Raw genomic sequence first — 16,753 nt, 5'->3', positions numbered from 1 at the left:
CTCAGATGGAGAAAATCATGGGGAAAACGAGTAAAAACCAGAGAAGGCACTAATATGAAAAACATAATGCCCAGCTCTCTGTGAAAAAGAAGTGAATAATGTATTCAAAATGCAATCATAAAACTGAGAGGTAATGGAGCCTAACGATATGATGCTTAAACTAGTTAGACAGCTCTTGAAGGTCTCATCAAAACATGAAGTGAATTTTTTACTTTACTTGGCTAAAATATTTTCTCTTAGGAGAAAGAAAAAACAGGAGAATCATATTAGCACATCTCATTTTTACCAACAAAGATAAAGTGAATACAAAGGAAAGGGTAGGAGAAAAATGACAATTTCATGTTATATTTTGTGACAGGCAGAACTAAATAAATTCTGATTTCAATTAGAGATGTAATCCAGACTTAACAAAAATGGGGTTCTAAAGCTAACACTTTGACATTAAAATTGGAAACCACTCAAGTGAGAATTTCACCCAAGAATTAAAATGTCAAAAATAGCTAAAAAGCAGTCTATGCAATAATCTCAGATTTTGAGGAGACACTGACAACAGGAAAGATACTACCAAAAACAAATATAAAACTTTTAAGAATCTATAGAAATGTCAGAAAGATTAAATGCCTGGTATATTTGGAGGGCGGGGAGAGAGAGGAGGAGTTCATTGTTTCAAAGGCAGTTTTTAGTTACAGTCAGAACAGAAGAAACATTATGGGAGCAAAAACAAAACCAGCCTTCTTTGAATTATGTAAAGAATATATGTGATTGAAAAACCAAAGAGCTCTGTTCCTGTGGTTTTTTTTAATCCATCTGGCTCTTCAAAGATTACACTGAACCTGGAAAAGCACGATATAGTAAGACAACTTAAAACTCTTAACCGGTAAGACTTTGACTTAAGGGAACACTTGATAAAGTCACATCCCAGCTGCTGACATTAATCAGTATTAACACTTTCCTAGAAATCACTGACAACTACAGAGGTCTTAGAAGACTGAAATGAAAAAATGCCAGATTATTTTTTTAATGTTTGATTTTTTGAGAGAGAGACAGAGAGAGTGCATGCAAGCAAGGGGAAGGGCAGAGAGAGGGAGAGAGAGAATCCCAAGAAGGCTCCGCAATGCTAGTGCAGAGCCTGATGCAGGGCTCGAACTCACAAACTTGAGATCATGACCGGAGTCAAAAATCAAGTTAGATGCTTAACTGACTACTAAGCCACCCAGGCGCTCTGCCCAGATTACTTTAGAAAGAAGAAAAATGTAATATCTTTTATTAACTGCTCAAGTGAATGTGGACTGTGAGAAAACTTTAAACACACAAATTAATGCAAGGCAAGTAAAAAGGAAAGCACTCATCATTGGAAGCTAATAAGTTTCATTAAACAGGCATTCTATATTAACTAAACTTTCTCTTTTCTAAGTTAAAAAAAAAAACTTTTTTAACGTTTATTTGTTTTTGAGACAGAGCATGAATGGGGTAGGGGCAGAGTCAGAGGGAGACACAGAATCCAAAGCGGGCTCCAGACTCTGAGCTGTAAGCACAGAATCCGATGCAGGGCTCGAACTCACAAACAATGAGATCCTGACCTGAGGTGCAATACACAGATGCTTAACCAACTGAGCCACCCAGGTGTCCCTAAAAATGTATTTTTTAAATATATTTTAAAAATGGAATCCGTAGCTTAAAATCTTCCACAATGAAACCTCCAAGCCTGTATGGTTTTACTGTTCAATTAGGCCAAATATTGAAGGAGGAAGTAACACCCAATCTTATAAAAACTCTCCACAAGAATAAAACAAGAATTCTTATTTTCTGAGGCCAATATATTAATATCTGGAATTCCTTATCTGAAAGGAAAAAGACAGGTTTATTCCCTCAAGAACAGAATTGCAAAAATCCTAACAAAATTTGGAACTAACTTGAGTGTGGTAATAAGTTTGACGTGAGTGTAAGAAATGATCGTTATATTTGATTTTAAATATAAAAGTACTAATTAGTTTAAACAAAACTGTATCTGGGGCGCCTGGGTGGCTCAGTCAGTTGAGCAGCCGACTTCGGCTCAGGTCATGATCTCACGGTCTGTGAGTTCAAGCCCCGCGTCGGGCTCTGTGCTGACAGCTCGGAGCCTGGAGCCTGTTTCGGATTCTGTGTCTCCCTCTCTCTGACCCTCCTCCGTTCATGCTCTGTCTCTCTCTGTCTCAAAAATAAATAAACGTTAAAAAAAATTAAAAAAAAAAAATTAAAAACGTTCTTCTTTAAAAAAAAAAATAATAAAAAAATAAATAAACAAAACTGTATCTAATCCAGAAGCATAAATTTAAAGTACAGTTTACTAAAGTAAGTTAAACATGACTAAAAGTTTAGTATACAATATGTTGCTGCTGAATATAACAACATTAATACTGGCACTTACCTGTTGCTGTCTTGTCACGAAATTCTTCAAGTTTAATCAAAGTTGCTGAAGTGAGCTGTGCTAGATTTACCTCTTTCGGAGGTCTGAAAAATTCCACTATACTATTCACCGTTCTCTGTTAAAGTAAGCATCATTAACATTAGGCACAAACTCAAAGTAAACTGAAATGCATTAAAACTTAGGTATTTAAAAATGCTTACTGCATCATATATCATTTCTAAAGGTTCAGCTTCTATGATACACCTTTGAGCAGCAGTTTCATCTAACGGATTTATCTCAAATATAATTTGGAAGAGTGACGTAGCATCATCCAAGGAAGAAAGGAGGTGAGGTTTTGTTGAATTATCTGGTAAGCCAGTGACATGAAATGAATCAATTTTGGTTTCAAATCTACACGAATAAAGATAGGACAAAAATTAGCTGTCAGTGCAGTTTTAAGGTATTTCAGAAACTGAAAATTAAAATTAATGAAAACAATTTCAGTTAGGATTTCCTGCTACTCCATTCCATTCATATCATAGAAAATACACAACTACACGATCTGAAATGACATAAATTAATTCACAAACAACTCTTCTCACATGTTGATTTCAACATAAAAAAGGCTATTTAAGGGTTAGGGGTTTAAAGTTCCCCATAAAAGGAGTTTGGAAGTTATCACTCAATACTAACAAGTAAAAGGCTGACCAAAGTCTTCTCGGATATGTAAGAGAAGGGATGACACAACGCAAATCACTGCCCCCCAGACTGGAGAGACAGGTGAATACGGGGAGTCACAGAACACAGAACACAGACTCATGAAAGAAAACTACCCTGTACACCAGGGCCAAGGTTGGAAAACGTGAACTGTTTCATTCTCCCGAACTGCTGGAGATTCAGTGTGGACAATTCTGAGGTTAAAAACTCTAGGGGGACTCAGTCATAGGAGAGGGCCCAAAATATTTTAAGATACAACTCCAGGAATTAGACCAGGTTCCTACATAAATACTGGAGAAAAATCCCCTTGTGCTTCAGGCAACAGAAGCAGAAAAGAAATCCAGAGCACTGTGTTCTCAAAAAGGCACGCCCTATCGAGCAACTAGTTCCCCAGAGCCTCACCTGATGAGGTATTATCAGAGCCACATGACCCAGCGAAGGGAAATACCCAACTCCAGTCGGGTCTACTGTTCCATATGCAACAAGGGAAATACCCAGTTCCAGCCAACTCTAGCTATCCTATCCCACCTAAGGCAGTAAGAAGGGAGGTACTGAGAAATATACATAAATATATATGTGTATATATTAGTGTTTATATGTATCTATTTACTGTATTTTTCACCCCATACATCATGTCTATCAAGAAAAAATAATAATACTAAAAAGCAAAAAACACAATTTGAAGTGACGGTACAAGCATCAGAACCAGATAGGCAGGAATTCTAGAACTATTCAAAAACAACAATTAAGAAGCACCTGAGTGGCTCAGTCAGTTGAGGATCCAACTCTTGATTTCAGCTCAGGACGTGACCTCACCACCATGATCTCATGGTGCTGAGAGCCTGCTGGGTGTGAAGGCTGCTTGGGATTGTATCTCCCCCTCTGCCCCTCTACCCAGTTCGCATGCAAGTACGCACTCTCTCTCTCTAAAATAAAAATAAATAGGGGCAGCTGGGTGGCTCAGTTGGTTAATCCGACTCCGGCTCAGGTCATGATCTCTCAGTTTGTCAGTTCGAGCCCCATGTCAGGCTCTGTGCTGACAGCTCAGAGCCTGGAGCCTGCTTCAGGTCTGTGTCTCCCTCTCTTTCTGCCCCTTCCCTGCTCATGGACTGTCTCTCTCTGTCTCTCAATAATAAATTTTTTTTAAAAATTTTTTAATAAAAATTAAAATTAATATGTTAAGGGGTCTAATGAATAAAGCAGACAGCATGCAAGAACAGATGAGCAATATAAGCAGAGAGATGGAAAGCCTAAGAACCTAAAATAAATATGAAAGATCAGTAACACTGTAACAAGAATGTCTTTAAATGGGCTTACCAGGAGACTAGAAACAGCTGATGAAATTAATCCCTGAGCAACAGTAGAACCATAAAACACAGATATCAGAAAATAAAGACTAAAATAAAACAGTAACCAAGCACTATGCGACAACAAAAGATGTACCATATGCACAAGAATACCAGAAGGAAAAGAAAAAGGTACAGAATACATATTTTAAAAAGAATGTTGATTTCTACAAATTAATGTCAAACATTAAACCGTGGATCCAGAAAGCTCAGAGAAAAGCAGAATAAATGCAAAAGAGAAAAAACTACCCCTACATGTTTTCACACTACAAAAAAAAAAACAAATATAAAGAAAAGACCCTGAAGGAAACAAAAGAAAAAAAAAATACCTTACATATAGAGGAGCAAAGGTAAGAATTACATCTGCTTTGTTAGAAACCATAGAAGCAAAAAAAGTATAGTGAAAATTTTAAAGTGTTAAGAGAAAAAAAAACACAAACTTAGAATTCTGTACCCTATAAAATCCTCCTTCAAAAGTGAAGAGAAAATAAAAACTTTCTAAGACAAACAGAAATTGAAGGAAATTATTGCAACTAGACTTGCCTTTTGAGAAATATTTAGAAGCTATATAGGAAGAAAGAAAAAATGTAAGTTAGAAACTCAGATCTACATAAAGAACTCAAGATTACAGAAGAAGGAAAAAGTAAAGGTAAAATAAAAACCTTTATTTTACTTATTTTATTGATCTAACAAATTAATGTGTTCCAAATCACAGTAATAAGTTGGTTATGTATGCTTACATGTATTTTATGTGTGTATATACGTATACTCTTATACATGCTCATGTACAAGTGAAATGAGTAATAGTAATGATACCAGGGACTAGAAGAAGGAATACGGGTATTTTTGTTCTTATAAAGTACTCACACTACCCATGAAATACTATAGTGTTATTTGAAAGCTGACTTGGATCATTATTAATCTATATAGAAACCTCTAGGGGCAACCACAAAAAAAAAAATTAGAAAAAAAGTTCTAACTTGATATGATAATAAAGGTGAGAAAACAAAATCATACAAGATACTCAATTAAACCACAAAGGCCAGAAAAGGCAAGAAAGACAAAAACAGGAACAAGGGCATCAAACAAAAAACAGAACTATGGTAGATGTTAATGTTACAACAATGAGAAGACAAGCCACAGACTATGAAAAAATATTCACAAAAGACACATCTAATAAGAGTTATCCAAAATATACAAAGAACTCTTAAAACTAAAAAAACCCCAAACAACACAGTTTATAAAGGGGGCCAAAGCCTTAACAGACACCTCACCGAAGACAACGTACAGATGGCAAATAAGCACATGAGAAGATGCTCCACATCAGGTACAGCAAGGAAATACAAATGGAAACAAAACAGATGCCAGGGCACCTCGGTGGCTTAGTTGGTTAAGCGTCTGATTCTTGATTTCAGGTCACTATCTCCCAGTCATGAGATAGAGCCCTGCATCACAGGGAGCCTGCTTAAGATTCTCTCTTCTCTCTGCCCCTCCCCCCGCTCATGCTCTGTCTCAAAAAACAAAAACAAAAACAAAAACAACCACAGATGCCACTACACACCAGTTAGAATGGCCAAAATCTGAAACACTGACAAAAACCAAATAAGGGCAAGGATGTAGGAATTCTCACACATCCTAGTGGGAATGCAAAACGGTACAGCCTGTGGAAAACCGTGTGGTGGCAATTTCTTATAAAACTAATTTCTTACAAAACTAAACATACTCTTACCGTACAATCCATCAGTCACACTTCTTGGTATTTACTCAAACAAGTTGAAAACTTATATGAAAACCTGTACACAGATGTTTATAGCAACTTTATTTATAATTGCCAAAACTCTAAAGCAACCAAGATGGGTTTCAGTAGGCGAATGGACAAATAAACTGTTATAGCCTGACAACACCATTTTCTTAAGCACTTCAACAAATGTACCACTGAGCCAAGAAAAGGCATGATGGAACCTTAAGTGCATATTACAAAGTGAAAAGAAGTCAATCTGAGAAGGATACATAGTATATGATTCTAACTACACGCATGACATTCTGGAAAAGGCACAACTATGAACACAGTAAAAGATCAGAGGTTGAGGGATGGGGATGATGGATAGGCTGAACAGAGAATTTTTAGGGCAATGAAAATACTCTGTATGATCCCATAGTGATGGACACATCATTATATGTTTGTCCAAACCCATATAATGCACACTACCAAGAACGAGTGACAATATGAACTATGAACTTTGGGTAAGTATAATGGGCCACAAAGAAGAGAAAAATTGGGAGTAAAGCTTAATGAGTACGGGGTTTCACTTTGTGGGGATTCTGTGACCAGACAGAGGAAGTGATTTTTCAACATTATGAATATATTAAATCCCACTGAATTGTACTCTTTGGGGATGATTTTATGTCAACTTTACCTCAATAAGGAAAAGTTAATAAAACAAATTTACTGAACTAGTAAATGCATACATTACCAAAAAAAATTCCTGAAATCACTAACCTACCAGGTAAAGATACTTGAAAAAGTAACCTAAGCCTAAAACAAGCAGAATAAAGAAAATATAAAGGTGAGAGGATAAATTAATAAAATAGAGAATAGACAAATATAGGAAAACACAAAACCAAAGCTGTTTTTTTTTTAAAGGATCAACAAAATTTAGCTTAAGAAAGAAGAGCAAAGACTCGAAAAAAATTAGGAGTAAAAAAAAAAAAAAAAAGACATTATGAGGTTTCACAGAAAGAAAAGGGGATTATGGTAATACCGTAACCAACGACTTGCCAACAAATTAGATAGCTTAAATTAAGTGGACAAATTCCTAAAAAACTACCAAAACTGACTGGAGAAAAAAAAAAAAAAAAACCCAGAATATCTAAATAGACCTAAGAACAAGATTAGATTAAGTTAATAATTAAAAACTTCCCACAAAGAAACGCTAAGGCCTCAGTGACATTACTGGTGAATTCTACCAGCAAACATTTAATGAAGAATCAATGCCAATTCTTTACAAACTATTCCAAGGATGAGGAAACATTTCCTAACTTATTATACAAGGACAGTATTGTCTTAATACAAAACAACAGACAAAGCAATCACAAGAAAACTACAGACTTATATTCTCTTATGAACAGACATAAAAATCCTCTCCAGCAAACGAAATCCAGCTGTATGTAGACAAAATTATACATATGCCCGAAAGAATACATGGTTATTTTATCCTCTGAAAATAATTTAAGGTAATAAACCATAAATCAAAAGAATAAAGAACAAAAACACCACGATCATCTCAATAGACACAGAAAATGCATTTGACACAATCTAACAACTTTCTGGGCCAAACAAAACAAAACTCAACAAACTAGTAATAGAAGGAAATTTCTCAAACTTGATGAAAGGCATCTATGAAAAATCCACACTTAACATCATATTTAAAAGAGTAAGCCATTCTTCATAAGATAAACAACTAGAAAAGGATTCCCTTTCTGACCACTTTTCAACATAGCACTGAAGGTTCAAACAAGGACAATTAAGAAAGAAATTAAAGAAAAGGTATCCACTTTGGAAATACAGATATAAAACTATCTGTATTTTCAGATGCAATGCTCTTGAATGCAGAAAATCCCAAGGTATTCACTAAAAACTATTCAAATAAACAAGTTTATCAAGCTTGCAGGGTATATACAAGGTTGCAGATCGATAAACAAAAATCAATTGTATTTCTACACACTTGTAATAAAAAATCCAAAAGTGACATTAAGAACATGATGCCATCTGTAATAGCATTGATGGGGTTCAGGTCACGCAGCCCCCAAATATGGCACCTTGGCATAATGAATACTTCAAGTTGAAGGAGTTTGAGAAACAGCAGAAGCAGGAAGGTCACTCTGATATTCCCCTACCCTTACTTCCCTCAAACCCTCATATAACAGGTGCCCTCCCTATACCTAGAGCAAAGCAGCATCTTTCTCTCTAAAGACAAAGGTAAACTGAGAAGAATCCTAACAAATAGGGCTTGTTGAAGTTCCCCCAGTCAAGTATACTTACCTTACACTCCCTGACCTTTCAAGTCCTTCCCAATTGTCCACTCTTCATCAAAGCTAACGTAGTCTAGTCTAACTGGTTCTTTGCATCTTCATTTCCTTATGAAGACTCTCATGTCAATTTAAAACTTACACAAAATAAATCTGTATGCTTCTCTCTTGTTAGTCTTCATCAGATTTACTTTTCAGATACAGCAAGGCACCCAAAAAGGGTTGAGGAACACTCTTTCCTTCCATACAGCATCAAAAACAATAAAACACATGAGAATATGCTGAATAAAAAAAGGTATAAAACTTGTAACTTTGAAAGGTATAAAACACTGTTGAAATTAATGAAGATCTAAATAAATGGAAAGACATCCAATGTTCACGGGCTATAAGACAATACTGTTTAAATGTCAGTACCTAAAACTGATCTACAGATTCAACACATTCATTAAATCTAACCTGAAATTTTTTGGCAGAAATGGACAAGAGCAGCTGAAAAGACACAAAGAAATTCAAGAAAATCAGAGGAGCAAGAAAAAGAAAAAGGAAACTGGGTATATTACTGGCAGCAGATTAATATAGATGAATGGGAATAGTGTCTAGAAATAAAATCTTACATTTATGGTAAACTCATTTTGATGAAGATACCAAGATCATTCAATGGGGAAATAAGTTTTCCCAATACATGGTGATAGGACAAATGAGAGAAGAGAATGAAGTTGAACCCCAACCTCAAGCCATATACAAATGTTAACTCAAAATGCATCATAAACCGAAGAGATGAAGGTATAAAATTCTCACAAGAAAATAAAATAAAGGAATATATCTTTGTGTCCTTGAGTTATGCAAAGACTTCTTGAGTCTTTAATTCAACAAAAAATAAACTGGACTTCATCAAAACCCAAAATATCCAGCAAAGAATACCATCAAAAATATGAAAACAGTGAATGAGAGAAAAGAACTAAAAAACTTTCATTTCATATGAGATTTTTTCAGTAATACATATAGAACTCTTAAAACTCTCCCAACAAATAAGAGTCTGGGGCCAGATAGCTCTCCAGGGGAATTCTACCAAACATTTAAAGCTGTTCTTCCTTTGAAGCTGTTCTAAAAAATAGAAATGGAAGCAAAACTTCCACACTCATTCTACCAGGCCTTGATTTTAAAAGCAAAGATCCCACTAAAAAGGAGAACTACGGACCAATTCCCCTGATGAACATGGATGCAAAATTTCTCAACAAAATACTAGCAAACTGGATCCAGCAATATATTAAAATAATTCTTCATATTCCTGGGATGCAGAGCTGGTTCAATATCTGCAAATTAATCAATGTGATACATCACGTTAATAAAAGGAAGGATAAGAACCACATGATCCTATCAGTAGATACAGAAAAAGCATTTGACAGAATACAGCATCCTTTCTTGATAAAAACCCTCAATAAAGTAGGGATAGGAGGATCATACCTCAAGACCATAAAGGTCACATACAAAAGACCATCTTCAATGGGGAAAAACGGAGAGCTTTCCCCCTAAGGTCAGGAACACAACAAGGATGTCTACCCACACCACTGTTATTCAACATAGTACTGCAAGTCCAGCAATCAGACAACATAAAAAAAACAAAAGGCATTCAAATCAGCAAGGAGGAAGTCCAACTTTGACTCTTTGCAGAAGACATGATACTCTATGTGGAAAACCCAAAAGATTCCACCAAAAACTGCTAGAATGGATACATGAATTCAGCAAAGTCACAGGACACAAAAATCAATGCACAGAAATAAGCTGCATTTCTATACACCAATAATGAAGCAGCAGAAAGAGAAATCAAGGAAATCAATCCCATTGACAATTGCACCAAAAACCATAAAATACCTAGGAATAAACCTAACCAAACAGGGGAAAAATCTATACACTGAAAACTGTAACAATTTTATGAAAGAAATTGAAGACAACACAAAAAATGGAAAAAAATTCCATGCCCATAGATTGGAAGAACATTGTTAAAATATCAATACTACCCAAAGCAATCTACATATTCCATGCAATCCCTATCAACATAACACCAGCATTCTTCACAGAACTAGAACAAACAAGCCTAAAATTTGTATGGAACCAGAAAAGACCCCCATTAGGCAAAGCAATCCTGAAAAACAAAACCAAACCTGGAGGCATCACAATTCCGGACTTCAAGCTATATTACAAAGCAGTAGTCATCGAGACAGTACGGTACTGGCACGAAAACAGACACATAGATCATTGGAACAGAATAGAGAACCCAGAAATGGACCCACAGACATATGGCCAACTAATCTTGGACAAAGCAGGAAAGAATATACAATGGAAAAAAAAGTCTCTTCAGCAAGTGGTGCTGGGAAAACCGAAGAGTGACATGCAGAAGAATGAACCTGGACCACTTTCTTACACCATACTCAAAGAAAAACATAAAGGAATATATAAAGGATGAAAGACCTAAATGGATGAAAGACCTCAACATAAGACAGAAAGCCCTCAAAATCCTAGAGGAGAAAATAGGCCACAATCTCTTTGACCTCAGCTGCAGCAACTTCTGACTGGACATGTCTCCAGAGGCAAAGGAAACAAAAGCAAAAATGAACTATTGGGACCTCATCAAAATAAAAAGCTTCTGCATGGAGAAGGAAACCATCAGCAAAACTAAAAGGCAACCAATGGAATGTGAGAAGCTACCTGCAAATGACCTATCAGATAAGGGGTTAGTATCCAAAATCTATAAAGAACTTATCAAACTCAACACCCAAAAAAACAATCCAGTGAAGAAATAATCCAAAAGACATGAATAGATACATTTCCAAAGACAACAGGATGGCTGACATATGAAAAAATGCTCAACACCACTCATCATCAGGGAAATACAGATCAAAACCACAATGAGATCCCACCTCACACCTGTCAGAATGGTTAAAAATTAACTCCGGCAACAACAGATGTTGGTAAGGATGTGGAGAAAGAGGAACCTTTTTGCACCGCTGGTGGGAATGCAAACTAGTGCAGCCACTCTGGAAAACAGTATGGAGGTTCCTCAAAAAATGAAAAACAGAACTAGCCCATGACGCAGCCATTGCACTGCTAGGTATTTTACCAAGGGATACAAGGGTGCTGATTCAAAGGGGCACGTGCACCCCAATGTTTATAACAGCATTATCAGCAATAGCCAAAGTATGAAAAGAGCCCAAATGTCTATCGGCTGATGACTAAATGAAGAAGACGTGGTATGTATACACATACACATACACACACACACACACACACACACACACACACACAATGGAATAATTACTCAGCCATCGAAAAGAATGAACCCCTGCCATTTGCAACAACGTGGATGGAACTAGAGTGTATTATGCTAAGCGAAATAAGTCAGTCAGAGAAACATAACTATCGTATGACTTCACTCATATGTGGAATTTAAGAAACAAAACAGATAAACATAAAGGATGGGAAGCAAAAATAATATCAAAACAGAGGGAGACAAACCTTAAGAGACTCTTAAATACAAAGAACTGTGGGTTGCTGGCAGGGTGTTGGATGGGGGGACAGGGGGAAGGGCTGAAGGGGTGAGAGGCAGTAAGGAGGGTACTTGTTTTGAGGAGCACTAGGTGTTATATGTAAGTGATGAATCACTAACTTCTATTCCTGAAATTATTACTACACTCTATGTTAACTAACTTGGATTTAAGTTTTAAATAAATAATAAAAAATATTAAAATAGTTGCTAAGGGAAAAAAAAGAACTCTTAAAGCAGAATAATCAAAAGACAACCCAATTAATAATGGGCTATAACTTAATACACATTTCTCTAAAGAATATACAGAAACGGCTACCTGATCACACGAAAAGACGCTTAACATGATTAGCTATCAGGGAAATGCAAATCAAAACAACAGTGAGATACCAATTCACACCCAGTAGGGTGGCTATAATCCAAAGGAAGGTAAGTGTTGGCAAGGATGTAGATCAATTAGAAACTTCAGTACACTACTGATAGGAACGTAAAATGTGCAACTTCTTTGGAAGACAGTCTGGCAATTCCTTAAAAATTTAGACACAGAGTTACCGTATGAGGAAACACTTCTGCTCCGAAGTATGCACCTAAGAAAATTTAAAACCTATTGTCCATATAAAATATTGCCAGTAAATATTCATAGCAACATTACTCATAATAACCAAAAAGTAGAAACAAGCCAAATATCCATCATTTGATGAATGGGCAAACAAAATGTAGTATATCCATATGATGGAATATTACTGGGCAATAGAAAAGGGAAAAAACAACACTAATTCATGCTATACAACAGATGAACCTTGAAAATACGCGAAATGAAAAAAAGAAAAGAAAAATATGCTAAGTGAAAGGAGCTGGACAGAAAAGGCCATATAATTTATGATTTCATTCATTTGAAATGCCTCCAACAGACAAATTCTTAGAAATTACTTTTTGCCCTACACTGGGGAAAAGGGAGAATGAGGAGTGGCTAATAGGTGTAGGATTTCTTTTTTTGTTTTGTTTTAATTTTTTTTTTTAACGTTTATTTTTTTGAGACAGAGAGAGAACGTGAACAGGGGAGGGTCAGAGAGAGGGAGACACAGAATCCGAAACAGGCTCCAGGCTCTGAGCTGTCAGCACACAGCCCGACACGGGGCTCGAACTCACGGACCGCGAGATCATGACCTGAGCCGACCGAAGTCGGCCGCCCAACTGACTGAGCCACCCAGGCGCCCCTCTTTTTTTGCCTTTTTTATTTATTTATTTATTTATTTATTTATTTTTTTTGGGACAGAGAGAGACAGAGCATGAACGGGGGAGGGGCAGAGAGAGAGGGAGACACAGAATCGGAAACAGGCTCCAGGCTCCGAGCCATCAGCCCAGAGCCTGACGCGGGGCTCGAACTCACAGACCGCGAGATCGTGACCTGGCTGAAGTCGGACGCTTAACCGACTGCGCCACCCAGGCGCCCCTTTTTTTGCTTTTAAATTTTTTTAATGTTTATTTATTTTTGAGAGACAGTATGAGCAGGAGAGGGGCGGGAAGACACAGAATCTGAACCAGGCTCCAGGCTCTGAGCTGTCAGCACAGAGCCCGACGCTGGGCTTGAACTCACGAACCATGAGAACATGACCTGAGCTGAATGAAGTCAGATGCTTAACCAACTGAGCCACCCAGGCACCCCTAGGATTTCTTTTCTTTAGAGTGTTAAAATGTACTGGAAATAAGATAATGGTAATTGTTGCACAACTCTGTAAATATACCAATGTGAATTTCATGTAAGATACTAATGAGTTGTACACTTTAAACGGATGAATTGCATGGTATGTTAATTTTATCTCTCAATAAAACTATTTTAAAAACAAAAGTAAAATAAAGACATATCCAGATGATAGCCAAATTGTTGATGCAGTTTTTGTATAGTGTGATTTGGACATTTTAGTATTATTCTTCAGTGTCCCTCTACTTTTCCTCAGCATAGAGTTTTCTAAGAACATGTGTTATTTTAATAATTCCAAAATGTAAGTTCGTAAAAATACATAAGGATACGTTAAACCACAGTAGTCTTTATAAAATACTGTTAGGTTGTGAATTTTTTTCTTGTAAGAAAAATACTTACTTAATTGCTTGTGCTCCTGGTCTTTGCACGATCAAAGTGCTAAATTCTTCCACTACAATATCTAACAGTTCAGGTGTTTCTCGTTTTTCTCTTAGAACAATAGACATACTTTTCAAGTGAACAAAAAACTTCATGGCTTCAAACTAGAGTGTATTCAGAGGAATAAAACGAGAAGAAAACATATATGTAAATACAACAAATACTCTCATTCCTATACTTTATTCTTTCCAATAACCAAAAAATACTTTAAAAACAACCCTTTATATATTAAATTATCACCACATTAACATTAAAAAGTAGAGGCAATTTTTATCCTTACCTTCGAAATTAAAATAAGGAATACTTACAGACCAAACATCAAAACAAGTCAGAAACCTACTTCTGAGATGATTAAAAACAGGCCTATCTATCATTAAACTCTAAGGTATATAAGGCAATAAAACATCTTACTGTTTTAGGCAAGGTTGGATCAACTGCTGTTTCACTGTAGCCAATTGCTTCATAGAGTAAAACTTTTTCTTCAGGTGTCAACATTTCTTCAAGAACTACAAATCATAAAGAAGTGTTTTTCATTCTTAACTGGTAACATAAAACTAACCCATAATTTAGCTGCCTTTAACAAATGAAATGCAAATTTAACTCCTTTTATACTTTTAAGAAATTATAAAAAAACTTCGTTAATTAAAAATTTAATGTTTATTTACTTTTGAGACAGCAAGAGACAGAGTGCAAGTAGGAGAGGGGCAGAGAGAGAGGGAGACACAGAATCCGAAGCAGGCTCCAGGCTCTGAACTGTCAACACAAAGCCTGACATGGGGCTCGAATTCACAAACTGTGAGATCATGACCCGAGCCGAAGTTGGATGCTGAACTGACTGAGCCACTCAGGCACCCCTTTTTTAATTTTAAAAAAAGAAATCATAACCCCTGAATGTCAGGATGGCATTGGCAATTTTAAAAGGATTAGTCTCCAAAAATATAAATTGCTAAATATGTAAATTTAGCAATATAAATTTCTAAGTATTTGTATTAAGCTCAAAAAATGGCTAACAGTATTACACACTTAATGGCATTGTGCTAAGCAACACACTTAGCATACAAAGTAGGTAGTATTAATATCATAATCTTCCCATTTTACAGATGACAAAATTGAGATTCAAAGAGTTTAAGTAATCAGCCTAGGATACACTGCTAGTAAGTGATAGATCCAGGATATAAACTTAAGCCCCTAAATCTCCAAAGCTATGATCTTAAATATTTGGTAAGGAAACAAAAACCTTTCCAAAAACAATTTCAACAGAAATGTACAATGGCTTATACCATTTGCAAATTTTCACTTATTACTATCTATATGCATTTACTAAATCCTCTGAGCATAAAGTTCTTCTGTAAACTTTAAGGTAAAAAATTTATTTTTTGACATATATATTTGCAATGTTATAAGAGTTTTATTGAGAGTAAGAGTAAGTTACATATGATATGTATGCATATTTTGCTGATTTCAATTAAAAAATTTTCTGCAGAACTTTATTTTCACACCTGATGATTAGCTACACTAAATTAATCTGATGATTAACTGCACTACTATAAAATGAAATGGACCTACTTCCAGGCTTAACATCTGGCTGTTCTTTACTTCTTGGTTCTGACCAAGTCCACAGCCAGCTAAACCATCCTTTATTGTCCTCCGAATCTTTTGCTCCTTCTCTGTAAATCCTGTATCCAGCTTTCTTTACCTAAAATAAATTTTCAAATAAATGACAAATTATCCTTATTTAGCAATCTAAATAAATAGAAATATGACACAAAACTTAACTATTCCAGTGAATAAATAAACATATAAACTGACGACAAAACACAGTAACTGCAACATCAGCCAAACCTGAGAATGTAGGACTACCAGAGGACGATCAGCCCTACTGTCTTACAAGTCACGGTGATCACACGACTCCCCCCAACATTGGATTTTCACCCTCATATGAACTGAGTGTTTGATAAGCCAAATTATTCAGAAAGAATTTTTTCCCCATAGGACCTAATTTAAATGGATGGGGCAAAACATTAAATCAAGTTTTCTTATACTACAAGAGGCAAATTTGAACCCCTTCCAGGAAACAGCATATTATAGCACAACACTAATAATATGACTACATCTGTCAAATCTACACGGAATCTAGATTTACTTTTACTAATTGAAACATAATCTGGAATTACCTCAACTTCTGCCTGTTGTCTTGATATAGTTATATTAAATACATCCAAGATCTTTTCCAACTCCTAAAAATATAAACAAAAGTGTGTTTGAAATAACTTTATATACCTATATAAAGATTATAAAAATTATAAAATTGCATATATAATCAAATTGCTGCACTAAAGCAAAAATGTAATAGGAAGCAGAAAATAGATCATCTATCAACATAATATTCCTGTTAAATTCTGAGACGCAGTGCTTATATATGGGTCAGCCTGGAAACTGTACTGATGGAATAACCTTAACAAAGAAACCATACATGTCATGCACACGGGTGTCACAACCTTGCATGATTCACAGACACATACTAAGAGGTATCATACAGGTACTGCTTAAAATGATTTTGGGGTTTTACTACAACAAGGGTAAACACATTAGTG

At 35.8% G+C, this 16,753-nt stretch overlaps 1 protein-coding gene across 8 annotated transcripts in view; it reads right to left on the bottom strand.

The window, feature by feature from the left end:
* The window catches only part of VPS13A (vacuolar protein sorting 13 homolog A), a 253,659-nt gene that overhangs the window by 191,587 nt on the left and 45,319 nt on the right, over window positions 1-16,753 (bottom strand). For 7 of the 8 annotated variants that reach the window (XR_014135928.1, XM_081790878.1, XM_081790879.1 and 4 more), the window contains 6 exons: window positions 16,334-16,396; window positions 15,726-15,855; window positions 14,571-14,665; window positions 14,121-14,263; window positions 2,608-2,797; window positions 2,408-2,522 (listed from right to left, as the gene is read on the bottom strand). Coding sequence is in view for 7 of the 8 variants with exons in the window: in XM_081790878.1 (XP_081647004.1) it covers window positions 2,408-2,522; window positions 2,608-2,797; window positions 14,121-14,263; window positions 14,571-14,665; window positions 15,726-15,855; window positions 16,334-16,396 (736 nt within the window). In the remaining variant the exon portion in view is untranslated. The remainder of the gene's footprint in view (window positions 1-2,407; window positions 2,523-2,607; window positions 2,798-14,120; window positions 14,264-14,570; window positions 14,666-15,725; window positions 15,856-16,333; window positions 16,397-16,753) is intronic. The other variant, XM_081790877.1, reaches the window with a different exon arrangement.

The sequence above is a fragment of the Panthera onca genome, chromosome D4 (genome assembly GCF_046562875.1).
Source record: "Panthera onca isolate mPanOnc1 chromosome D4, mPanOnc1 haplotype 2, whole genome shotgun sequence".
In the NCBI taxonomy this organism is placed as follows: Eukaryota; Metazoa; Chordata; class Mammalia; order Carnivora; family Felidae; genus Panthera; species Panthera onca.
This window is presented reverse-complemented; position numbering and strand designations above follow the sequence as displayed.